This window comes from Callithrix jacchus, chromosome 17 (assembly GCF_049354715.1).
Source record: "Callithrix jacchus isolate 240 chromosome 17, calJac240_pri, whole genome shotgun sequence".
Lineage (NCBI taxonomy): Eukaryota > Metazoa > Chordata > Mammalia > Primates > Cebidae > Callithrix > Callithrix jacchus.
The window spans coordinates 27,188,330-27,216,039 of record NC_133518.1 but is presented as its reverse complement, the minus strand read 5'-3'; the positions used below and the strand labels follow the sequence as shown (position 1 = coordinate 27,216,039).

General features: G+C 38.2%; 1 protein-coding gene across 1 annotated transcript in view; it reads left to right on the top strand.

Annotated features, from left to right (window-relative positions):
- The window catches only part of RSRC1 (arginine and serine rich coiled-coil 1), a 459,685-nt gene that overhangs the window by 244,281 nt on the left and 187,694 nt on the right, over positions 1–27,710 (top strand). Inside the window, exon 7 of the mRNA XM_035278262.3 lies at positions 23,783–23,834. Within this exon, the coding sequence (XP_035134153.2) occupies positions 23,783–23,834 (52 nt within the window). The remainder of the gene's footprint in view (positions 1–23,782; positions 23,835–27,710) is intronic.

Below are 27,710 nucleotides of genomic sequence, written 5' to 3'. Positions count from 1 at the left end.
CAGACGGGTTCACAGCCGAATTCTACCAGACACACAAAGAGGAGCTGGTACCATTTCTTCTGAAACTATTCCAAATAATTCAAAAACAGGGAATCCTTCCCAAATCATTTTATGAGACCAACATCATCCTGATACCAAAAGCCGGCAGAGACCCAACAAGAAAAGAAAACTTCAGGCCAATATCTATGATGAACATAGATGCAAAAATCTTCAATAAAATATTGGCAAGCCAATTGCAACAGCAAATCAAAAAACTTACTCATCATGATCAAGTAGGATTCATCTCGGGGATGCAAGTCTGGTTCAACATACGCAAGTCTATCAACGTAATTCACCACATAAACAGAACCAAAAACAAAAACCACATGATTATCTCAATTGATGCAGAGAAGGCATTTGACAACATTCAACAGCCCTTTATGCTAAAAACCCTCAATAAACTCGGTATCGATGGAACGTATCTCAAAGTAATAAAAGCTATTTATGACAAACCAACAGCCAATATCATACTGAATGGGCAAAAACTAGAATCATTTCCTTTGAAATCCGGCACTAGACAAGGATGTCCTCTTTCACCACTCCTATTCAATATAGTACTGGAAGTTCTAGCCAGAGCAATCAGGCAAGAAAAAGAAATAAAGGGTATTCAAATAGGAAAGGTGGAAGCCAAATTGTCTCTATTTGCAGACGACATGATAGTATACCTAGAAGACCCCATCACCTCAGCCCCAAAACTCCTGAAACTGATAAGCAACTTCAGCAAAGTCTCAGGATATAAAATCAATGTGCAAAAATCACAAGCATTCATCTACACCAATAACAGACTTAAAGAAAGCCAAATCAAGAACGAACTGCCATTCACATTGCTACAAAAAGAATAAAATACCTAGGAATACAACTCACAAGGAACGTAAGGGACCTCTTCAAGGAGAACTACAAACCACTGCTCAACGAAATCAGAGAGGACACAAACAGATGGAGAAACATTCCATGTTCATGGATAGGAAGAATTAATATCGTGAAAATGGCTATACTGCCCAAAGTAATTTACAGAATCAACGCTATCCCCATCAAGCTACGATTGACTTTCTTCACAGAACTGGAAAAAACCACCATGAACTTCATAAGGAACCAAAAGAGAGCCCGCATAGCCAAGTCAATTCTAAGCAGAAAACACAGCGGGGGGCATCACACTACCGGATTTCAAACTATACTACAAGGCTACAGTAATCAAAACAGCATGGTACTGGTACGAAAACAGAGATATAGACCAATGGAACAAAACAGAGGCACCGGAGGCAACACAACATATCTACAACTATACAATCTTTGATAAACCCAACAAAAACAAGCAATGGGGAAAGGATTTTCTGTTTAACAAATGGTGTTGGGAAAACTGGCTAGCCATGTGCAGAAAGCAGAAACTGGACCCCTTCCTGACACCTTACACTAAAATTAACTCCAGATGGATTAAAGACTTAAACATAAGACCTGGCACGATAAAAACCCTAGAAGGAAATCTAGGCAAAACCATCCAGGACATAGGAGTAGGCAAGGACTTCATGAACAAAACACCAAAAGCATTGGCAACAAAAGCCAAAATAGACAAATGGGACCTAATGAAACTCCACAGCTTCTGCACAGCAAAAGAAACAGTCACTAGAGTGAATCGGCAACCAACAGAATGGGAAAAAATTTTTGCAGTTTACCCATCTGACAAAGGGCTGATATCCAGAATTTACAAAGAACTCAAACAGATTTACAGGAAAAAAACAAGCCCATTCAAAAGTGGGCAAAGGATATGAACAGACACTTTACGAAAGAAGACATATGTGAGGCCAACATATATGCAAAAATGCTCATCATCACTGGTCATCAGAGAGATGCAAATCAAAACCACATTGAGATACCATCTCACACCAGTTAGAATGGCGATCATTAAAAAATCTGGAGACAACAGATGCTGGAGAGGATGTGGAGAAAAAGGAACACTTTTACACTGTTGGTGGGAGTGTAAATTAGTTCAACCATTGTGGAAGACAGTGTGGCGATTCCTCAAGGCCTTAGAAATAGAAATTCCATTTGACCCAGCAATCCCATTACTGGGTATATATCCAAAGGACTATAAATCGTTGTACTATAAGGACACATGTACACGAATGTTCATTGCAGCACTGTTTACAATAGCAAAGACCTGGAATCAACCCAAATGCCCATTGATGATAGACTGGATTGGGAAAATGTGGCACATATACACCATGGAATATTATGCAGCAATCAGAAATGATGAGTTTGTGTCGTTTGTAGGGACATGGATGAATCTGGAGAACATCATCCTCAGCAAACTGACACAAGAACAGAAAATGCAACACCGCATATTCTCACTCATAGGCGGTGATGAAAAATGAGAACACATGGACACAGGGAGGGGAGTACTAAACACTGGGGTCTATTCGGGGGGAAAGGGGAGGGCCAGTGGGAGGGGGAGGTGGGGAGGGATAGCCTGGGGAGAAATGCCAAATGTGGGTGAAGGGGAGAAAGGAAGCAAAACACACTGCCATGTGCGTACCTACGCAACTGTCTTGCATGCTCTGCTCATGTACCCCAAAACCTAAAATGCAAAAAAAAAAGAAAATGTACTAATGAAGTAAATTGGTACCAATAGAATGGAACATTGCTGAAAAGATACCCAAAAATATGGAAATGACCTTCAAACTGGGTAACAGGCAGAGATTAGAACAATGCCTCCTATGGAGGAAAATGTGGGAAGGTTTGGAACTCCCTAGAGACTTGTTGAATGGCTTTGCCCAAAATATTGATAGTGATATGGACAATAAAATCCAGGCTAAGGTGGTCTCAAATGGAGATGAGGAACTTGGGAACTGGAGCAAAGGTGACTTTTGTTTATGTTTTAGCAAAGAGACTGGTGGCATTTTGCCCCCACCGTGGAGATGTGTGGATAATTTAGGGTATATGGTGGAAGAAATTCTCAGCAGCAAAACATTTAGGAGGTAACTTGGGTACTGTTAAAGGCATTCAGGTTTAAAAGGGAGACAGAGCATAAAAGTTAAGAACATTTGCAGCTTGACTATGCAGTAGAAAAAAACCATTTTATGGGGAGAAATTCAAGCTGGCTGAAGAAATTTGCATAAGTAGCAAGGATCCTAATGTTAATCCCCAAGACCATGGAGAAAATATTTCCAGGCCATATCAGAGACCTTCATGGCAGCCCCCTCACCAGAGGCCCAGAGGCTCAGAGGCCCAGGAGGAAAAACTGGTTTTGTGGGCAGGGCCCAGTTCCCTGTGCTATGTGCAGCCTCAGGACTTGGCACCCTGTGTCCTAGGCACTCTAGCCATGGCCAAAAAGGGCCAATACACATCTCCAGCTGTGGCTTCAGAGGGTGGAAGCCCCAAGCCCTGGCAGCTTCCATGTGATGTTAAGCCTGTGGTAGCACAGAAGTCAAGAATTGAGGTTGGGAACCTCCACCTAGATTTCAGAAGATGTGTGGAAATGCCTGGTTGCCCAGGCAAGTTTGCTGCAGGAGCAGGACCCTCACAGAGAACCTCTGCTATGGCAGTGCAGAAGGGAAATGTAAGGTCAGAGCCCCCACACAGAGTCCCTAGGGGGTATTGCCTAATAATGCTGTGAGAAGAGGACTACCATCCTCCAGGCTCCTGAATGGTAGATCTACCAACAGCTTGAACCATACACATGGAAAAGCTGCAGACATTCAGTGCCAGCCTGTGAAAGCAGCCGGGAAGGAGGATGTACCCTGCAATGTCACAGGGGCAGAGCTGCCCAAGACTGTTGGAACCCACCTCTTGCATCAGCATAATCTGAATGTGAGACCTGGAGTCAAAGGACAGAATTTTGGAGCTTTAAAGTTTGACTGCCCCACTGGATTTTGGCCTTGTGTGGGCCCAGTAACCCCTTCGTTTTGGCCAGTTTCTCCCATTTGTAATGGTTATATTTACCCTATACCTGTACCCCCATTGTATCTTGGAAGTAACTAGCTTGCTTTTGATTTTTCAGGCTTACAGGCAGAAGGAACTTGCTTTGTCTCAGATGAGACTTTGGACTGTAGACTTTTGGGTTAATGCTGAAATGTATTAAGACTTTGGGGGACTATTGGGAAGACATGGTTGGTTTTGAAATGTGAGGACATGAGATTTGGAGGTACCAGGGCAGAATGATATGGTGTGGCTGTGCCCCCACCAAATCTCAACTTGAATGGTATCTCCCAGAATTCCCACATGTTGTGGGAGGGACCCAGTGGGTAGTAATTGAATCACTATCATCATGATAATAATGAATAAGTCTCACCTGATCTGATGAGTTGATCAAGGGTTTCCACTTTTGCTTCCTCCTCATTTTTCTCTTGCCGCCACCATGTAAGAAGAGTCTTTAACATCTTGCCAGGATTCTGAGGCCTCCCTAGCCATGTGGAACCGTAAGTCCAATTAAACTTCTTTCTGTTCCCAGTTTTGGGGTCCTTATCAGCTGCCTGAAAACAGACCAATGAATAGAGATAATATATTTTTGTTGACATGCATGGCTATGTGACTTTCGGCAAGTTATTTTACTTCACAAGATTGTTGTCAGTATTAAAAGAAATGATAGATGCCGCTTCCAGTCACGATGGAGTAACAAGGATCATATTTACTCTCAGAATTGAAACAACTAAAACACTTGACAAAATATTTGAAAGAACAGCTCTCATGACAGTGAGCATTAAACATGAAGGATGATGATTCCTGAGAGATGGGAAAAATGAGATGATTCCTATGATTGCCTAGTAGAGAAAGTTTCTAGATCATGCTACAAAGAGGAGAAACACAGGCAGAGCCTAGTGGTCTCCCTGAGTTGAGAAGGTGGAGCTGTGAGACCAGGGAGGCCAAAGCATCCGGGATTCACAGAATAAGTTACCAGAGAGGAGTGAGCTGCAGATCTTCACAGGGTGCCCCTTGAGTATTTAGCAGACTGCTAATCAATACATGCATAAGAGGAAACTGAAGCTTGGGAAATAACCACCTGAAATTATTAGTGGGAACAGTAACTGCTACACAGAGTTGAGAACAATTTCTGTTCTCAACAGCCTTCATGGTGTTTAAGTAGAGTGCTAAAAACTGTCTTCCCTTAACGGGGGGAAATTACAGATGTAAAGCTGTTCTGGTCCTGCCTAACAAAGCAGGATGCGAAGCAATCAAACTACTTTCCAAGTACTTTAACTGCATTCTAGAACAAAATTCCAAGTCTACTTGTAGGAGTATGAAAATATCCAGCACTGACACAATAAAATGTCTGACATCCTTTCAAAATTGACCACAGGTGAGAAAACATAACATATATTAAAGAGAAAGCAAGAAAATACACCATATGTTAAAGAGAAAAATCAGGTAATACTGACCCAGAATTGACACAGTAATACATTTTGTAGACAAGGACATTAATAATAGGGTTATGTTAACTGTACAGCACCTGATCAGAGAGCCGTACTAGAAGGAGTGAACATACTAAGCAGAGACATGGAAACTATTAAAAAAAACAAAATTCTAGACATGAAGGCTGTATATAGCAGAGATGAAAAATACACTGGATAAGATTACGGGATATGATACATTATAGAAAATGGATTAGTGAGCTGGAAGACATAGCAAAAGGAACTATCTAAATGAAACTAGAAAGAAAAAGAAGGCTTAAAAAAGAAGAGCGTTTGTGAATTGTGGTACAACTTTACGTAGCCAACCATGCAATATACGTGTAATTGGAGTTGCCAAAGGAAAGGAAAGGAAGCAGCAGAAAACTGAATAATGACTGAAAAATTTTCAAATTTGATAAAAACTATAAACCAACAGACTCAAGAAGCTCAATGAACCCCAAACACACACAAAAAAAGATGAATGAGGCTGGGCATGGTGACTTACGTCTGTATTCCCAGCAGTTTGGGAGGCCGAGGTGGATAAATCGCTTGAGGTCAGGCCAATGTGGTAAAACCCCAACTCTACAAAATATATAAAAATTAGCCACGCATGGTAGCATGTTCCAGTAATCTCAGCTACTTGGGAGGTTGAAGCAGGAGAATTTCTTGAACTGGGGAGGCTAAGGTTGTAGTGATCCGAGAGCACACCATTGCACTCCACACTGGCCAACAGAGCGAGACTCTGTCTCAAAAAAAAAAAAAAAAAGAAAAGTGAACGATGAATGAAATTACAACAAGTCATATCATAATCAAATTGCTCTTTAATGCCAGTATGGGAAGAAAATCTTAAAAGCAGAGAAAAATATATGCTTATTATTATGCACAGAGGAATGCAAATACATATGAAAGCAGATTTTTTATTAGAAACAATGCAAACCACAGACATTAAAGTAAGATCATTAAAAGACCAAAAGAAAAGATTTATAAAATTTGAATTCTATGCCTTGAGAGAAGATCTTTCAAAAATGAAGGCCAAATGAATATTTTTTAAAAGACACACAAAACCTGAAACAACTCATCACCAAATAACCTGCACAACAAGAAATGTCACTGAATGCCTTTTTAGCATTAGGAAAATGGAAAATCTGGGTTAACATAAGAGAATAGAGAGTGATAGAAATGCTAACCACATGGATAAATATGTCTCTTTAAAAGATAACTTCTTAAAGCATCAACAACAACAATGTTTTGTGGAGTTTATAGCAATATATGACAGCAATGAAAATAATACTAAGGAAACTTGAAGGGGAGAAATGAAAGAAGTATTGTAAGATTTTTGTAGTATAGAAGAAATGGTGTAATGAAGAATTATGACTAATAAGCCAACAAGGAATATAAAATACCATTATAAAATACCCAATCTAGGCCAGGCATGGTGGCTCACACACTACACTATAGTGTAGTTATTCTTGTGAAACAGATTCTCATCTGGATATAGATACAGGCATACATTGCACATTGGTAAAGATACCTAGAGATATGATAAGGGAAGAGGGGCTGTATTTGGAAGACTTAACAACTTTCTTAACAAATCAAAATTTAGCATTTAATAGTAAATGAAATTTCAGACACTTGTATAATATGTAACTATACATGCAATACCATATTTGATGTGTATTAGATATTTTGGAAGAATTTTGCAAAAACATTAGCTTCTTTTAGAATTCCCTTTTAGAATAGCTATGAAAAATAAATTTGCTGAAACCACTTATTAAAAATTATGGAGATTTCTGGCTGGGCATGGTGGCTCATGCTTATAATCCCAGCACTTTGGGAGGCCAAGGCAGGTGGATCACCTAAGGGCAGGAGTTCAAGACCATCCTGGCCAACGTGGTGAAACCCCCATCTCTACTAAAAAATACAAAAAAAAAAAAAATTAGCTGGGCATGGTGGCAGGCACCTGTAGTCCCAGGTACTCAGGAGGCTGAGGTGGAGAATCACTTGAACCTAGGACACAGAGATAGCAGTGAGTCAAGATTGCACCACTGCACTCCAGCCTGGTTGACAGAGTGAGATTCTCTCTCTCTCACGCTCTCTCTCTCTCTCTCTAAATATATATATATATATTTGTGTGTGTGTGAAGGCAGAAAAGTAAATTGCAATGTGGTAGATTAATAATTATAGTAAGCGTATGTTGGTCTAAACAATTCAGTTATAAAGCACAGTTTTTCAGATTGTAAAATAAAGCAAGATTCAACTGCATGCTACTTACTTAAAAAATACACTTTCAGTATATAAAGGCATTAAGCAGGTAGCAATGATGAAAAAGATAAACCAGGCTAAAACGTAGTAATGTTAAGATGTCAGTTCTCCCCAGATTGATGTGTAGAGTTGGTTCAGTCCCATGCATGCTCCCAGCAGGCCTTTAAAAAAAAAATGGACAACTTTATTCTAAAAATGGGGAATGCAAAGGAGCTAGAAGAGCCAAAACTGCACTGAAAAAAAAAAACAAGTTAGAGGAGTTACTCTATCTGATTTTAAGAGTTAATATAAAGCAATAATAATCAAGGCAGATTGGCATCACTATTGACAAATAGATCAATGGACCAGAATTAGAGTCTAGAAAGAGACTCATCATATATGTGTGTATATATGGTGAATTGATTTTTGAGAAAAATGCCGAGTCAGTTGAGTGGAGCAAAGGTAGTCTTTTCCACAGATGGTACTGGAACAACTGGAGAGCCATATATAGTACCCAAATAAAAAAGGTTTTTAGTGCACAACTTGCACTGTATTAATAAATTAACCAAAAGTGATTCATAGAATTTAATATAAAGCAAAATATAAAATTCTAGGTATAAATATAGGACAAATCTTTGTTAATTCAGATTAGGTAAAGATTTCTTAAATATACTACCAAAAAATAAGCATGATTTGTAAAAGAGGAAATTGGCAGAGTGTGGTAGTTCATGTCTGTAATCCCAGCCTGGCCTCCCTCCTTGGGAGACCAAGGTGGGCAGATCCCTTGAGCCCAGGAGTTTGAACTGCAGTGAGCTACAGTCCTGCCACTGAACTCCAGCCTGGATGACCAAGCCAGATCCTGAAGAAGAAGCAGAAGGAGGAGGTGGGGGAGCAGAGGGGAATTTCATTAAAAGTCCAATTGGATTTTGCATATAAAATTTGCAAACTGTGTATGAAATATATTACTTTTGTTAAAATAAAGAACTCTGAAAACTCAATTTTGAGAAAACAGTCTAATAAAAATTGGCAAAAGATTTGGACATCCATTTTACCAAGGAAGATATATGGATAATCAGTATATGAAAAGATGCTCAACACCATTATTTATTAGGGAAACATAGACCACAATGAGATACCACTACACGCATACTAGAATTTTGAAATTAAGAAGACTGACTCTACCAAGTGATGATTGGGAACAACTGTAACTCTCATATACTACTTTGGAAATAGCTTGGTAGTTTCTTGAAAAGTTAAACATATATTTGCCATATGACTTAGCCATTTCAATTCTAGATTTTTACCCAAGAGATATGAAAGAACATATTTATACAAAGGTGTGCACTTGAATGTTCACAGCATCCTTTATAATAGCAAAAAAAAAAAAGAAATAATTTGGACATTTATTGATAGATGAGTGCATAAAGAAATTATGGTATATTCTTTCAGTGGAATACTACCCAGCAATAAAACAGAATGAATTATTATTTAGACACAACAACATGGATAATTTTCAACTAATTTTGTGCTGAATGTAAAGCCCAGCTGTATTAAATATGTACACTTTAGTGTAGTTCAATTGTACCTCAATAAAGCTGTCTGAAACTGTTTTAGAAAATGATAGAAATAACACATGTACTTGGCACAATGTAGACATTTTAGTAAATAGCTTCTTTCTTTACATTATTATTTGGATTCTCTAATTATACTGTAAGATCCTTGAAGTCAGGAACTATATCTGTTCATCTTTTTATCCTAAACTTTTAACACCATACTTCATATAGAAGACATAGTTTATAAAATTTTTTGAACAAATGCAGGTAATAAATTTTGGATGATTGCATGTAATGACAAGACTCTACAAAGGGCCCAGTAGTACTCTAGCACCATTTCCCTACAAGATTTGAGGTTATTTCAACTGTACATTCTCTTCTAACACAGGGTTCCAATTCCTCTCTCATAAGTAGGTTAAAGGTTATTTTATATTATTTTTGTATAAAGAGAACATATGATAATATGGAATTGAGGGTAATATTCAAAAGCCTACATCTAATCTTAAATCTGATCTTAATTTCTCTTTTTTTTCCTTGAGATGGAATCTTACTGTGTCTGGAGGCAAGAGTGCAGTGCACAATCATAGCTGACTGCAACCTAAAACTCCTGGGCTCAAATAATCCTCCTGCCTAGCCTCCCAAGTGCTAGGGACTACAGGCTTGTACCACCATGGCTGATTGTTTTCTTTTTTGTTTTGTTTCATTTTGTAGAGACGGGATCTTGCTTTATTGCCCAGGCTGATCTTGCACTCCTAGCTTCAAGTAATCCTCCTGCTTCAGCCTCCCAAAATGCTGGATTACAGGTGTGAGCCACCATGCCCACCTCAATGTTCTCTTTTTCTTTTTTTAAAAAAATTTTTAATCTTTGTGATTACATAGTAGATGTGTATATTTATGAGGTACATGAAATATTTTAATACAGGCCTAATAATCACATCTGGGTAAATAGGGTATCCATCCTCTCAAGCATTTATCCTCTGTGTTACAAGTAATCCAGTTATACACTTTTAGTTATTTTAAATTTAATTTTCTTTGTTACCGTATCTTAATTTTGAGTTTTTGAAACATTGCCCATCTAAGTTGTTTCTAAGTTTGAGTTCTCTTTAGCTCAGTCACAGTCTTTTCTTTCAGACTTTCTACTTTTCTCTTGTTAACAACCTGAAAATTGTTGTTGGCAGATGCAATGACTTTAGCTTCATCAGCTTTCAGAATAGTAGTGGCCAGGGGTTTAGGGAGCTGAATATGAATGGACGTGAGAAAGGTAGACAAATAGTTTCAATAGTTTATATAAGGATAGACTTCTCTCTTATCATTAAATATACTCATGGGTGGGTCAAAGGATTATGCTGGTTTTGAATATATGCTTGACAATATTTTGAGAATCTAGGCATGCAGTAATTTATAAGGAACTCAAGGGATAAGAATAAGTTAAGAGTCAGAAAAAGTCTAGACATTGAGAAAGGTCACACAAGCCATTATAAGACTGACCTATCTTTTGGATTATCTTAGAGGTTTTTTTGTGTGTGTTTTAAATTATTTTATTTTATTTTGGAGTCTGAGGGTACATGTGCTTTTTTGTTACATGGTTATTACAGGTATAATGGTGGCAGTCAGGCCTCTAGTATACCGTGATCCAAATATTGGACATTGTACCCAGTAGATAACTTTTTACCCCTCACTCACCTCCCAACCTCCTCTTTTGGAGTCCCTACAGCCTGTTTTCTCCATCCTTATGTCCATGTATACCATTTGTGTAGCTTGGCTTCCACTTATAACTGAGAACATGTGATATTTGACTTTCTGCTTCCATGTTAGCTCACTTAAGATGATGTCCTACAGTTTCATCCAGTTAGCTACAAAGGACATGATTTGGTTCTTTTTTATGGCTGCATAGTAGTCCATAGTGTACATATCCCACATTTTCTTTATCCAGTCAACTGTAAGTGGACACTTAGGTTGGTTTTATTACTTTGATATTGTAAATACTGCTGCAATAAACACACGAGCTTAGGTGTCTTTTTTTTTTTTTTTTTTTTTTTTGAGATGGAGTTTCGCTATTGTTACCCAGGCTGGAGTGCAATGGCGCGATCTCAGCTCACCACAACCTCCGCCTCCTGGGTTCAGGCAATTCTCCTGCCTCAGCCTCCTGAGTAGCTGGAATTACAGGCACAGGCCACCATGCCCAGCTAATTTTTTGTATCTTTAGTAGAGACGGGGTTTCACCATTTTGACCAGGATGGTCTCAATCTCTCGAACTCGTGATCCACCCGCCTCGGCCTCCCAAAGTGCTGGGATTACAGGCTTGAGCCACCGGGTGTTTTTTTATAGAATGATCTCTCTTTCTTTGGGTAGTAGGATTATAGGATTGAATGGTAGTTTTCTTTTTATTTCTTTAAGTTAGCTCCTGTTTTCCACAGAGGTTGAACTAATTTTTTTTATTTTTTTAATTTTTATTGGATTATAGGTTTTGGGGTACCTGAGCAGAGCATGCAAGACAGTTGCGTAGGTACACACATGGCAGTGTGCTTTCTTTTCTCCCCTTCACCCACATTTGGCATTTCTCCCCAGGCTATCCCTCCCCACCTCCCCCTCCCACTGGCCCTCCCCTTTTCCCCCCAATAGACCCCAGTGTTTAGTACTCCCCTTTCTGTGTCCATGTGTTCTCATTTTTCATCACCCACCTATGAGTGAGAATATGCGGTGTTTCATTTTCTGTTCTTGTGTCAGTTTGCTGAGGATGATGTTCTCCAGATTCATCCATGTCCAGTCTCTAGAGGTTGAACTAATTTAAATCCCCATCAACAGTATGTTGATTCCCTTTTCTCTGCATCCATGTTAACTAACATCTGTTGTTTTTTAACTTTTTAATAATAGCTGTTCCAAGTGGTGTAAGATGGTATCTCAGTGTAGTTTTTTTTTTTTTTAATTTTTATTGGATTTTAGGTTTTGGGGTACATGAGCAGAGCATGCAAGACAGTTGCGTAGGTACACACATGGCAGTGTGCTTTGCTTTTCTTCTCCCCTTCACCCACATTTGGCATTTCTCCCCAGGCTATCCCTCCCCACCTCCCCCTCCCACTGGCCCTCCCCTTTTCCCCCCAATAGACCCCAGTGTTTAGTACTCCCCTTTCTGTGTCCATGTGTTCTCATTTTTCATCACCCACCTATGAGTGAGAATATGCGGTGTTTCATTTTCTGTTCTTGTGTCAGTTTGCTGAGGATGATGTTCTCCAGATTCATCCATGTCCCTACAAACGACACAAACTCATCATTTCTGATTGCTGCATAATATTCCATGGTGTATATGTGCCACATTTTTCCAATCCAGTCTATTATCCATGGGCATTTGGGTTGATTCCAGGTCTTTGCTATTGTAAACAGTGCTGCAATGAACATTCATGTACATGTGTCCTTATAGTAGAAGGATTTATAGTCTTTTGGATATATACCCAGTAATGGGATTGCTGGGTCAAATGGAATTTCTATTTCTAAGGCCTTGAGGAATCGCCACACTGTCTTCCACAATGGTTGAACTAATTTACACTCCCACCAACAGTGTAAGTGTTCCTTTTTCTCCACATCCTCTCCAGCATCTGTTGTCTCCAGATTTTTTAATGATCGCCATTCTAACTGGCGTGAGATGGTATCTCAATGTGGTTTTGATTTGCATCTCTCTGATGACCAGTGACGATGAGCATTTTTACATATGATTGTTGGCCTCATATATGTCTTCTTTCGTAAAGTATCTGTTCATATCCTTTGCCCACTTTTGAATGGGCTTGTTTGTTTTTTTCCTGTAAATCTGTTTGAGTTCTTTGTAAATTTTGGATATCAGCCCTTTGTCAGATGGGTAGACTGCGAAAAGTTTTTCCCATTCTGTTGGTTGCCGATCCACTCTAGTGACTGTTTCTTTTGCCGTGCAGAAGCTGTGGAGTTTCATTAGGTCCCATTTGTCTATTTTGGCTTTTGTTGCCAATGCTTTTGGTGTTTTGTTCATGAAGTCCTTGCCTACTCCTATGTCCTGGATGGTTTTGCCTAGATTTCCTTCTAGGGTTTTTATGGTGCCAGGTCTTATGTTTATGTCTTTAATCCATCTGGAGTTAATTTTAGTGTAAGGTGTCAGGAAGGGGTCCAGTTTCTGCTTTCTGCACATGGCTAGCCAGTTTTCCCAACACCATTTGTTAAACATGGAATCCTTTCCCCATTGCTTGTTTTTGTCGGGTTTATCAAAGATTGTATAGTTGTATGTATGTTGTGTTGCCTCTGGTGCCTCTGTTCTGTTCCATTGGTCTATATCTCTGTTTTCGTACCAGTACCATGCTGTTTTGATTACTGTAGCCTTGTCGTATAGTTTGAAATCCGGTAGTGTGATGCCCCCCTCTGTGTTCTTTTTCCTTAGAATTGACTTGGCTATTCGGGCTCTCTTTTGGTTCCATATGAAGTTCATGGTGGTTTTTTCCAGTTCTGTGAAGAAAGTCGATGGTAGCTTGATGGGGATAGCGTTGATTCTGTAAATTACTTTGGGCAGTATAGCCATTTTCACGATATTAATTCTTCCTAACCATGAACATGGAATGTTTCTCCATCTGTTTGTGTCCTCTCTGATTTCGTTGAGCAGTGGTTTGTAGTTCTCCTTGAAGAGGTCTCTTACGTTCCTTGTGAGTTGTATTCCAAGGTATTTTATTCTTTTTGTAGCAATTGCAAATGGCAGTTCGCTCTTGATTTGGCTTTCTTTAAGTCTGTTATTGGTGTAGACGAATGCTTGTGATTTTTGCACATTGATTTTATATCCTGAGACTTTGCTGAAGTTGCTTATCAGTTTCAGGAGTTTTTGGGCAGAGGCAATGGGGTCTTCTAGGTATACTATCATGTCGTCTGCAAATAGAGACAATTTGGCTTCCACCTTTCCTATTTGAATACCCTTTATTTCTTTTTCTTGCCTGATTGCTCTGGCTAGAATTTCCAGTACTATATGGAATAGGAGTGGTGAGAGAGGGCATCCTTGTCTAGTGCCAGATTTCAAAGGGAATGCTTCCAGTTTTTGCCCATTCAGTATGATATTGGCTGTTGGTTTGTCGTAAATAGCTTTTATTACTTTGAGATACGTTCCATCGATACCGAGTTTATTGAGGGTTTTTAGCATAAAGGGCTGTTGAATGTTGTCAAATGCCTTCTCTGCATCAATTGAGATAATCATGTGGCTTTTGTTTTTGGTTCTGTTTATGTGGTGAATTACCTTGATAGACTTGCATATGTTGAACCAGACTTGCATCGCTGGGATGAATCCTACTTGATCATGATGAATAAGTTTTTTGATTTGCTGTTGCAATCGGCTTGCCAATATTTTATTGAAGATTTTTGCATCTATGTTCATCATGGATATTGGCCTGAAGTTTTCTTTTCTCATTGGGTCTCTGCCGGGTTTTGGTATCAGGATGATGTTGGTCTCATAAAATGATTTGGGAAGGATTTCCTCTTTTTGGCTAGTTTGAAATAGTTTTAGAAGGAATGGTACCAGCTTCTCCTTGTGTGTCTGGTAGAATTCGGCTGTGAACCCGTCTGGACCTGGGCTTTTTTTGTGAGGTAGGCTCTTAATTGCTGCCTCGACTTCAGACCTTGTTATTGGTCTATTCATAGTTTCAGCTTTCTCCTGGTTTAGGCTTGGGAGGACACAGGAGTCCAGGAATTTATCCATTTCTTCCAGGTTTACTAGTTTACGTGCATAGAGTTGTTTGTAATATTCTCTGATGATGGTTTGAATTTCTGTGGAATCTGTAGTGATTTCCCCTTTATCATTTTTTATTGCATCTATTTGGTTGTTCTCTCTTTTCTTTTTAATCAATCTGGCTAGTGGTCTGTCTATTTTGTTGATCTTTTCAAAAAAACAGCTCTTGGATCTATTGATTTTTTGGAGGGTTTTTCGTGTCTCATTCTCCTTCAGCTGGGTTATTTCTTGTCTTCTGCTGGGTTTTGAGTTTTTTTGATCTTGCTCCTCTAGCTCTTTCAATTTTGACGATAGGGTGTCAATTTTGGATCTCTCCATTCTCCTCATATGGGCACTTATTGCTATATACTTTCCTCTAGAGACTGCTTTAAATGTGTCCCAGAGGCTCTGGCACGTTGTGTCTTCGTTCTCATTGGTTTCGAAGAACTTCTTTATGTCTGCCTTCATTTCGTTGTTTACCCAGTCAACATTCAAGAGCCAGTTGTTCAGTTTCCATGAAGCTGTGCGGTTCTGGGTCGGTTTCTGAATTCTGAGTTCTAACTTGATTGCACTATGGTCTGAGAGGCTGTTTGTTATGATTTCTGTTGTTTTGCATTTGTTGAGCAGTGCTTTACTTCCAATTATGTGGTCAATTTTAGAGTAGGTGTGATGTGGTGCTGAGAAGAATGTGTATTCTGTGGATTTGGGGTGGAGAGTTCTGTAAATGTCCACCAGGTTTGCTTGCTCCAGGTCTGAGATCAAGCCCTGGATATCTTTGTTGATTTTCTGTCTGGTTGATCTGTCTAGTATTGACAGTGGAGTGTTAAAGTCTCCCACTATTATTGTGTGGGAGTCTAAGTTGTTTTGTAAGTCATTAAGAACTTGCCTTATGTATCTGGGTGCTCCTGCATTGGGTCCATATATGTTTAGGATCGTTAGCTCTTCTTGTATCGATCCTTTTACCATTATGTAATGTCCTTCTTTGTCTCTTTTGATCTTTGTTGCTTTAAAGTCTATTTTATCAGAGATGAGAATTGCAACTCCTGCTTTTTTTGCTTTCCATTAGCTTGGTAAATCCTCCTCCATCCCTTTATTTTGAGCCTTTGTGTATCCTTGCATGTGAGATGGGTTTCCTGGATACAGCACACTGATGGGTTTTGGATTTTTATCCAATTTGCCAGTCTGTGTCTTTTGATTGGTGCATTTAGTCCATTTACATTTAGGGTTAATATTGTTATGTGTGAATTTGATACTGCCATTTTGATGCTAAGTGGCTGTTTTGCCTGTTAGTTGTTGTAGATTCTTCATTATGTTGATGCTCTTTAGCATTCAGTGTGATTTTGGAATGGCTGGTACTGGTTGATCCTTTCTATGTGTAGTGCCTCTTTTAGGAGCTCTTGTAAAGCAGGCCTGGTGGTGACAAAATCTCTGAGTACTTGCTTGTTTGCAAAGGATTTTATTTTTCCTTCACTTCTGAAGCTCAGTTTGGCTGGATATGAAATTCTGGGTTGAAAGTTCTTTTCTTTAAGAATGTTGAATATTGGCCCCCACTCTCTTCTGGCTTGTAGTGTTTCTGATCTCCTGTGAGTCTGATGGGCTTCCCTTTGTGGGTGACCTGACCTTTCTCTCTGGCTGCCCTTAGTATTCTCTCCTTTATTTCAACCCTGTTGAATCTGACAATTATGTGCCTTCGGGTTGCTCTTTTTGTGGAATATCTTTGTGGTGTTCTCTGTATTTCCTGCAATTGAGTGTTGGCTTGTCTTGCTAGGTGGGGGAAATTTTCCTGGATGATGTCCTGAAGAGTATTTTCCAGCTTGGATTCATTCTCTTCGTCCCCTTCTGGTACACCTATCAAACGTAGGTTAGGTCTTTTCACATAGTCCCACATTTCTTGGAGACTTTGTTCATTCCTTTTTGCGCTTTTTTCTCTAATCTTGGTTTCTCGTTTTTATTTCATTGAGTTGGTCTTCGACTTCAGATATTCTTTCTTCTGCTTGGTCAATTCGGCTATTGAAACTTGTGTTTGCTTCGCGAAGTTCTCGTATTGTGTTTTTCAGCTCCTTTAATTCACTCATATTCCTCTCTAAGTTATCCATTCTTGTTATCATTTCCTCGAATCTTTTTTCAAGGTTCTTAGTTTCTTTGCATTGATTTAATACATGATATTTTAGCTCACAAAAGTTTCTCATTATCCATCTTCTGAAGTGTAATTCTGTCATTTCATCACAGTCATTCTCCGTCCAGCTTCGTTACCTTGCTGGTGAGGAGTTTTGGTCCTTTCTAGGAGGCGAGGTGTTCTGGTTTCGGGTGTTTTCCTCCTTTTTACGCTGGTTTCTTCCCATCTTTGTGGATTTGTCCGCTGGTCGTCTGTGTAGTTGCTGACTCTTCGATTGGGTCTCTGAGTGGACACCCAGAATGTTGCTGATGAAGTATTTCTGTTGCTTGGTTTTCCTTCTACCTGTCTAGCCCCTTCGCTGTACGACTGCTGAGGTCTGCTCCACACCCTGCTTGTCTGGGGTGCACCTCTAGCAGCTGTGGCACAGCGAGGGATGCTACCAGTTTCTTTTTCTGCTATCTTTGTCCCAGGATGATGCCTGCCTAATGTCAGTCTTTTGGATATAGAGGGGTCAGGGAGCTGCTTGAGGAGACAGTTTGTACTTTATAGGGGCTTAATTGCTGAGCTGTGAGCTCTGTTGTCCATTCAGGGCTGTTAGGCTGCTATGTTTGATTCTGCAGCAACAGAGCTCATTAAAAAAAACCCTTTTTTTTTTTCTCAAATGCTCTGTGTTGAGGCTTTTGGGCTTTATTTTTGGATGTCCGTTGAGGTCCTGCCCAGCTAGGACGCAGACTAGCCGCTGTTTGGCTGTCAAGGCTCCGCCCTGCTGTTGTGTGATTAGCGCTGTTCCTGCAGGCTCTACTGTGGTCTCCGCCATGCCCTGCGGCGGAGTCTCTCTGTTGTAGCGGGTTGCCTCGGCAACGGCCGGCTGCGTCAGCAGTGGGCGTGTATCTCAGTAGGGACGGGTTGCCTCAGCAAGGGAGGCTGCATCAGCAGTGGGCATGTATCTCAGTAGGGACGGGTTGCCTCGTCAATGGCAGGATGCGTCAGCAGTGGGCGTGTATCTCAGTAGGGACGGGTTGCCTCGGCAACGGCTGGCTGCGTCAGCAGTGGGCGTGTATCTCAGTAGGGACAGGTTGCCTCGGCACCGGCTCTCTGCGTCAGCAATGGGCGTGTATCTCAGTTGGGGCGGGTTGCCTCGGTAATGGTGGACGCCCCTCCCCCTCAGAGCGTCTCGGGACGTCTGCCCGGGGCTTGTTTGAAATCGCGGTTTTGTTCGTCCCACTGGGCCAATCCTAACGCTCTGTCCCTGCGATCCCCTGGCTGGCCCACTGTCCAAGTCTAGCTTAGTCTAAAGTCCAGCCCTCTCACGTCTCCTGTTGCCGGTTCAACGGGGCACCCGGACAAGCGCGCCCTGTGGGGAGTGCTGGGTAGGGCCGGCCACCGCCACCCCGGCTGCCGGCTTCACCAGGCGGAGGTTCTGCCTGGCGTCCCGCGTCTCCTCTTCACTTGGGAATTTCCCCGTTCCCTGGGCAACAAAGATCAGTCTGGAAATGCAGCTCAGACTCACCTTTCCGCGGACACAACACGAGCTCCAATCCTGGGTTGTTCTGACAGCGCCATCTTGAGTCCTCCTCAGTGTAGTTTTAATTTGCATTTCTCTGATGATTAGCTCTGCTGAGCTTTTTTTTCACAAGTTTGTTGGCCGCTTGTATTTCTTCTGTTGAGAAATGTCTGTTCATATTCTTTGCTCAGTTTTTAATGGGACTGTTTGTGAGTCTCTTCTCTAAACCTAAGGCTTACAAATGGAGTTAAGTAGTCCAGCCCTCTTTTCTCCCACCAAAAAATTATTACTAGTTTTAGCAATTATAAGCCCTATGTGATACAAATTTGTAGCAGCACTGTAGTTTTCTTTTAACCAGTCAAAATTATAGTACAGTATTTGTACTGACTTCATTTTTTTAATATATCATAATAGTCCATTTTAATTTTAATACAGCCTTTAAAGACTTAGACTAAAAGTTTACATGATTCTTACTGCCTTTCTTTTTGAGAGAGGGTCTTCCTCTGTCGCCCAGGCTGGAGGACATGATCTTGGCTCACTACAACCTCTGCCTCCTGGGTTCTAGTAATTCTCCCATCTCAGCCTCCTGAGTAGCTGGGATTACAGGCACATGCCACCAAGCCTGACTAGTTTTTGTATTTTTAGTAGAGATGAGGTTTCACCATATTGGTCAGGCTGGTCTGGAACTCCCTAACTCAGGTGATCCATCTGCCTTGGCCTCTCAAAGTGCTGCGATTACAGGTGTGAGCCAAGACCATGCCACTTCACTCCAGCCTGGGTGACAAAGGGAGACTTTTTGTCAAAAAAAAAAAAAAAAAAAATTAGAGCACTAAGAATAATGTAAACTTTTAGTCTAAGTCTTTAAAGACTGAATTAAAGTTAAAACTATTATGATATAATAAAAAAAAAGTCAGTACAAATACTGTATCATAATTTTGACTTGCGCCCAGCCTCTGATTGCTCTATTAATGTCAACACTACCATTTATATTTTAAGGGAATGATACTTATATTCTCTGTAATTCTATTTTTGTGATATTCTTTATTTATGTACTACTGATGTTGGGTGGGTTGGGGTTTTTTTGTTTTTGTTTTTGAGAAAAGTTCTGGTGGCGGTCTCAGCTCCCTGCAATCTTTACCTCCCAGGCTCAAGCTATCCTCCTACTTTGGTCGCCTGAGTAGCTGGGACTGTAGGAACATGGCACCATGTCTAGCTAATTTTGGAATTTTTTGTAGAGATAGGATTTTTCCATGTTGCCTGTCTTGAACCTGTGAGCTCAAGCAATCTGCCCACCTTGGGATCCCAAAGTGCTAGGATTATAGGCATGAGCCACTGTGCCCAGCCTAGAAATGTATTTTCTTATCGTCCTGGAGACTAGAAGTTCAAGATCAAAGTGTTGGTAGGGTTGGTTCCTTCCAAGGCCTCTCTTCTTGGCTTTCAGATGGCTGTCTTCTTTCTGTGTCTTCTCATGGTCCTCTATCTGGAGAAATAGTGTTTTTTAATGGAATATATTTTTTTCTCATTAAGTTTCTATCATATAAACTACTTGTGACATTGTGCTCTTAAACATGTCCCAGTTTAAACATTTTTTTCTTAAGAAATTGCTATATTCTGTATATCTCTGTTTGGTAATACAGTTTATTCACTAAGGTATAATTTCTGATTCTGAATAACATTTAACAATTTTAGATGAAATTTATACTGATCCTGGAGTCTAATACATGCTAAAATAACTGAAGCATTAGAAATTTTTTGCACACAAGCCCCAAAGGTGTTTTCATTCTAAGCAGCTAGTATGATGATAGGTAACTAAAAATGGGTTGGTATAATTTTTTTTTAATTCTATATTCTGTTTCTTTCTTTCTTCTTAATTCTCTCTTTAAAAAATAACTATAGATAGCAGTCAGAATGAAGGCAGCATAAATTCGACTACCTTGTCTTTATTTTCATCTCCAACTGAACTACTTTTTATGAGCTGGAGAGCTGCTTATACAGGTAGATAGGTGGGACACGGAGGGTTTCAGCCAAGAGCCCTGTCGTGATGCTTTCCCTCCCCTGAGACAAACTCAAGCCTAGAAAGGATGGAAGGGAACCTTTGTGAAAGAGATTTGAGGAGCAGGTCACTGAGAGGAAAAAGACTACAGCCCAAGAATCTTATATCCATTCAACTTACTCACCAGTCACAGTAAGAAAAGGCTATTTGCAGACAGACGACCTATTCAAGAAAAGGCTTGAGCAAAGCAAAAGTTTGATCAATCTAATAATATATTTATCCCCATAGTTGGAGTTCATCCCTCCATTTCATAAATAAAATTTAGCAAGTTGTATCTGCACAGGCAAATATTTTTAGAATCAAATTTCATTTACTGGGTCAAGTATTTTATTTTGGACATTTTTTTCTAAATGGAATCAGAACTCTATATGTATTTATATCTGTGTGTATTAATTGATTTTATTTCCTGAGTATTCTAGTGATTTAGTTAGAATGGTCTTGAGATTTAGAGTCAGAGTCTTAGTTTTAGTTCCTCATTTATAAGTAGATGCAAATTACTAAACTGCTGTCATTTTCTGTTTTTTTTTTTTTGTCTTTGAGATATGAATCCTGTATTATAAATTGTTGAAGTTATTAGTGAAAAATAAATCCATCTTAACAGATGTATTTATTATAAACATATGCCATTTAGACTTTTTCCTAGCTGGCCATGGTGGCTCACATTTGTAATCCTAGTACTTTGGGAGGCCAAGGTGGGAGGATTGCTTAGGGCCAGGAGTTGGAGACCAGCCCTGACAACATGGTGAGACATCAACTCTGTGAACCAACAGAAAAAAGGAGCTGGGTGTGGTGGTGTACACCTGTAGTCCTAGCTACTCAGGGAGCTGAGGCAGGAAGATTACTTGAGACCAGGAGTTGAACACTGCCGTAAGCCGTGATCACACTACTGCGCTTTAGCCTGGGCAACAGAGTGAGATGCTGTCTCTTACAAAAAAAAAAAAAAGAAAAGAATCTTCTTTCCTTAGGAATAGTAGTCATCATATCTTCAAGATAATGAGAGGAAGAGATCTATAGAGGGAGATTTCATGGGGTATAAGACTTTGACAATATTGCTATTAATGTTTTATTGAATGTTGGGTACACATTATTATGCATATTTTTTCCATATCTTAACTATTTATTAATTGTTAAAAAAATCTTTCCTTATGAATTACAAAAAAAAAATCTCTTTCTCATGAAATAACCAGTAAAGTGTCTAGGATTTTTCTGTCAAAGGACACTACTTACAAGGACATTGACATGCATGTTTCCTAATTCTTTGCTTGCTTAGGATCTGCTTGAATCTGGCCCATAAAAGTATTGTATTTATCCCCACAGTTCTGTATTGGTATTCCCGGTGACTTAAATGCTTGTGAAAAAGTAACAAATTTCATGACTCTGGGCTTGGGTTTCTGTGTGACAGCAATCAGTTGGTGCTGGATATCAGCTGCTTCCTTTAGTTGGGGCATGTGCTTGACAGTTCTCCATACTCCCTGTGCCTTCTGTTGCTAATGTCAAATGTCATTTGTCATTTATCATAAATGTTTGCTTCAGTGGCTTGTTACCTTTAGACATTTTAATTTATGACTGTAACATTCAGTAGATATCACGGTCTTCTATTGATATTTTGCTTTGATATTTTAATTTGATGTCATATATTTCCAATACTTTAAAACTTTATAAAGCATGCTCATATACATTTTCCCTTAAACATATGACATAATGTACTCTTTATTGGTTGTTGTCTCTTCTTTCTCTGAGAACCAGTTAGCTCTTTTGTTTCACCAATTAAATATTTTCAAGTCTGTGTTGTCCTCTTTGACCTTTCTGTTGTTTCAGCTCATGCCTTCTCTCACCTGGAATTCATTAATTGCCACCTAACTGAGCTCCTTGCCTCTAGACACATTCCTTTCCATTTATCCTCAAACATACTGCTAGAGTGATGTATCAAAGTGCAGATCTGATCACATCACCCCTTTGTTTAAGATTTTTCTAAGTCTCTTCGTCTTCCGTGGCAGGGGTTGGCGAACTTTTTCTTTAAGGTCCAGATAGATATTTGAGGCTCTGCTGGTCCTAAGATTCCTGCTTCTAATAATCAACTCCTATTGTTGAGTTGATCACAAAAGCCACTGTAGGCAGTATGTAAACAAATGGCATAGCCCATGTCCCAGAATACTTATTTACAAAGCTAGGCCAGTGGTCCAGGGCTATAGTTTCTTAATCCCTATTCTGTGATACAAAAGGTTCTCCCAGTCTCCTCACTTGTCTCATCTCCCACTCTTCCATCTTGTTTCCTATAGGTCTTTCAGAAGGACCATTAAAAGTCTTAAACTTTTCTGAGCACAGCATCTTCTTCCTATATCCAATTATTTAATTATTTTATTCAAGTTGGGTTTCTTTTTACAAATAGCAAAATATTCTAATGTATCACATAAATTATTAATTTTGAAATGATTTTCATATATAAAATGGGGTTATTTTATTTATTGCAGACATCTTTATAAATATATGAAGTGAAGTCTCAAGTGTGGACAACAGATTTTTTTAACAGGTTTTTAGTAAAAAATCATAACCCTGATATAATTAATGTTATTTTGTTATTGTTTAATATGTTATCCAAAAATCTCAGCGTGCAGTCACAGGTAGGAAATTAGTTTAGTTTCATTGTTATCAACTGTATTGAATTAAGGTTCACTGAAAGAACAATTTTAGGACAGTTCATAGGAATTGGAAGGCATGAATATTAGCCACATTGTAAACCATCTTCATCACAACTACACCTTTAAATTCCAGTTAGGAAAGCAGAAAATATTTGGTTTTAGAGTCTGACTTGCCTGAAATATTGGACTTCAAGGTTGCTATTTAAATTCTCATAGATTGCTTGCCTGTTTCTATATGCAAAGAAATAACACAACTTAAGAATATGTTGTTAACTGTGTACGCTTTGCCTTGTTATTAAATTTCAGTCAATTATGTTATTGCTGACTGGTACAATGTTGGATAGTAAGCAAAACTTTTTCCAGAAGAAAAAAGAAGTTTATCATTCTTGCATCGTATATGCAAATGCAAGATGTGATGGATTTTAATATCAGTTATGTTAAAGCTCTCTAAATTTTCTAATATTGGCATATAAATGCATTAATTTAAAGCTTCATCTATTAAAACTGATTTGTAAATGTCTTCTATAGTTATTTATTTTTTTTCTTTTTTAGCCACCGGCTGAACAGGCCAAAGCCAGACTGCAGCTGGTTCTTGAAGCTGCTGGTAAGTGTTGATACTTAACCTTAATTAAATGAAGAAGTGACAAGTATACCCTAGGCTGGTAGCATGCTTAGAGGTGAGTCAAAAGGAAAACTATTTTTATATATCCTCACAAATTTATCAAATCTAGACTATATGTATAGCCACATATTGTCCAAAATATTTATTGCTGCAGTATAATGCTAAGTGTAATGCTTACAGGTCATTCTTTAACTTTTCATATATAAAATTGGCTTCAGTTTTAGTTTTCTATTTTGATGAAGCCCAATTTATTAATTTGTCTTTTATGTACTGTGCTTTTGGTGATGTGTTTAAGAATTCTTTGACTAACCCTAGATTATAATTTTTTTCTTACATTTTCTTCTTCTGAAAAAAACATTAAAATGGAGGAGTTAGTCTTAAATGTAAAGTGCAAAACCATAAAATAAGAGTTTTATGGTTTTATCAACTGTGTTGAGTCAATGTTCACTGAAGGAACAATTTTAGGACAGTTCATAGGAAGTGGAAGCATATAAGCCACATTAGATCCTATCACAGTTGTTTCTTTAAATTCCAGTTAGGAGATGAATTCAGAAAAATAAAAGTTTCATGGTTTTACACCTTACATTTAAGACTAGCTCCTCTATTTTAATTTTTTTAATAAGGTGTAATGTTTAGGTTGAGATTTTCCTAGTGCTAAAGAAAATGAGATAAGTGTCATTTAGTAATTTCCCCAATTACACTGAACTCACTTGACTGTATGTTCTTGATACCATGTATTGTTAAAGTGCTGTATGTTTTATTTCTCAATGGTACTGTAATTCTGTGACTTTGATCTTAGATATCACGTTCAGTTGCATATAGACATTAAATACTTTACTTTTAAAAAAATTAAGATCTATACTTTCTGAGTACTGATATTTTACTTTTAATCTTAATGTGCTCTTCAAAAATGTATATAACTTAGTCAAACAATAAGTTGTAATGAGTAGTAAAATAGTCCCCTCTTATACATGGTGGATATCTTCCAAGCATCCACTTGATGTCTCAAACCCTGGGTCCTACAAAACCCTGTATTTCTATATCTATATATCTATATATCTAATCTATATTTAGATACACACACACATATACATACTATATTTTCTCTTATACATACATACCTGTGATAAAGTTTACTTTATAAATTAGGTAAGAGATTAACAATGATAATCAAATGGAAAAATTATAATATGCTTTATTAAATATAAATGTGGTTTCTTTCTCTCGCTCTCAAAAGATCTTGTACTGTAATCACCTATTATTGGACCACGGTTGACCACAGATAACTGAAACCACAGAAAATGACACTGCAACTGCAGATAATGCGGGACTACTATATGTATTTCTAAAAATTATTTACTGTAAAGACCTCATAATTTCTAGCTGGAAAAATGAGAATTCTATTTTAACATCAAAAGTAATTTCAGACCACCAAATGATAGTAGTTATATTTTTAGGATTCATTGATCAATAAAATATACATGTGCATATTGATTCAAGGATCTCTTGCATTAGCTCTTTGTATTCTCATTTAAAGTGTCCACAGTCTAAAGATTGGGAACTCCAGTATGAATGATATATACTAGCTTCCTGAATTACTTACCATGTAGTTATCAAGATTGGCAAATGTTTTAGTTTTGATGAAGTGTCCCTATACTCCTCCTTATTACTCTAAAAATCATTTATACTTTATGTTTTTATCTTATTCATTTTATCTTTAATTATGTAGAAAACATTACTTACTAAAATTTTGTTGCTAATGGTTTTTTATATTTTCACTCAAATATACTGTAGGATAAATCTAATTAATGGTTCTTTATAATTCACATAATATGTATGGCATTTTGCTTTGAAAAAACATTTCCAGCTCATAATTTGAGTATTGGTAAACTCTTGCTTTGAAGGAAAGTATTTATGCTTCCTAGCACAGAAAATATTTGTTTCCATTAATACAATTTTAAATAATTTTTTTTTAATGGAACAAGTTACCAAGGAATAAAGTTTATAAAAAGGATCTAGGCTTAGATATGATTTTATAGATTAGTTATTTTAAAGTATAAAGAGACAGAAAATTCTCTCATATTACATAAACTTTTTTCGTCACTGAAAATGCTAGAAAGCTTCACAGTTCATTTTACATGATAAGCCTAATCCTGTGACTGAAATCTAACAGAAGGGATCAAAATATAAAATGTTTAAATGAAATAAAATAAAAAGTAAAAACAGATTTCACATTATCACTTCATAATACATTTATGACATGTGAAATTTGCTGTATAAATGCTATACTTCAATAAAGTGAAAGTATAAATATTATTGATATATATTCTAAGTTCTTTTTTTTCCATTTTTTAATATGGTGGGAGTAAGGGATTATATAGGCACACTCTCTTCTTTTTTTTTTTTTAAAGAAAGAAAGAGAAAGAGAAAAGGGGGAGAGAGAACAGGAGTCTTGCTCTATTGCCCAGGCTGGAATGCAATCTAGAAATAGGTATTAAAAACCTCTTTTATGCTGATGATTGTGCTTAACAGCGGAGACAGGAAGGAATAAGGAAAGAAAATAACAAACAAACAGCCAACCAATATTTCATTTAAATCTGTGAAATGCTGTACAAGTGCTGAAGAGTGATTTGCTTCCATTTATGTGGTCTCTTTCAAAATAGGTGTAATGTGATACTAAAAAAAAAAATGTATGTTCTGTGGACCTGGGGTGAAGAATTCTATAAATATTCACTGAGTTTACTTGTTCCAGGTCTGAGTTCAAATCATTAATGTCTCTGTTAATTTTCTATCTCATTGATCTGTCGAATATTAACAATGTGGTGTCAAAGTCTCCCGCTATTAGTGTGGGAGTCCAAGTCTCTTTATAAGTCATTGAAAACTTGTCTTATATATCTGGATGCCCCTATATTGGGTACATATATATTTATGATCATTGACTCCTATTGTTGCATTGATCTTTTTATCATTATGTAATGTCCTTCTTTGTTTCTTTTAGTCTTGATTACTATTGTAGTCTATTTTGTCAGAGACGAAAGTTACGACTCCTGTTTTTTTTTTTTTGTTTGTTTGTTTGTTTTGTTTTTCTTTCCTTTCCATTTCATTGGTGAGTCTTCCTCCAACCTTTTGTTTTGAGTCTTTCTTGTTCTTGCTTATGAGATGGATCTGGATACAGAGTGCTGATGTGTTTTGACTTTTTAATTCAGTTTGCGTGTCTCTGTCTTTGGGGCATTTAATCCATTTAAATTCAGGATTAATATTGATATTTGTGAGTTTAATATTGTCATTTAATGCTGGCTGGCTATTTTGCCCATTAGTTGATATAAATATTTCATTATGGAGATACTCTTTATATTTTGGTAAGTTTTTGGGATGATTGATACTGGTTGTTCCTTTCTGTGCGTAGTGCTTCTTTCAGACGCTCTTGTAAAGCAGGCCTGGTGGTGATGAAATCTCTGAGTGCTTGCTTGTTCATGAAAAATTTTATTTTTCCTTCATTTATAAAGCTTAGTTTGGCTGGTTATGAGATTCTGGGTTGAAAATTCTTTTCAATATGAGGATATTGAATATTAACCCCCACTGTCTTCTAGCTTTTAGGGTTTCTGCTGACAGATCTGCTGTAAGTCTGATAGGCTTCCATTTATGGGTAACCTGACCTTTCTCTCTAGCTGCCCTTAGAATTTTCTCTTTTATTTCAACCCTGGTGAATCTAACAATTATGTGTCTTGGGGTTGCTCTACTTGAGGAATATCTTTGTGGTGTTCTCTGTGTTACCTGGAGATGAGTATTGTCCCACCTTACTAGGTTAGGGAAGTTTTCCTGAATAATGTCCTGAAGAATACTTTCCAGCTTGGATTC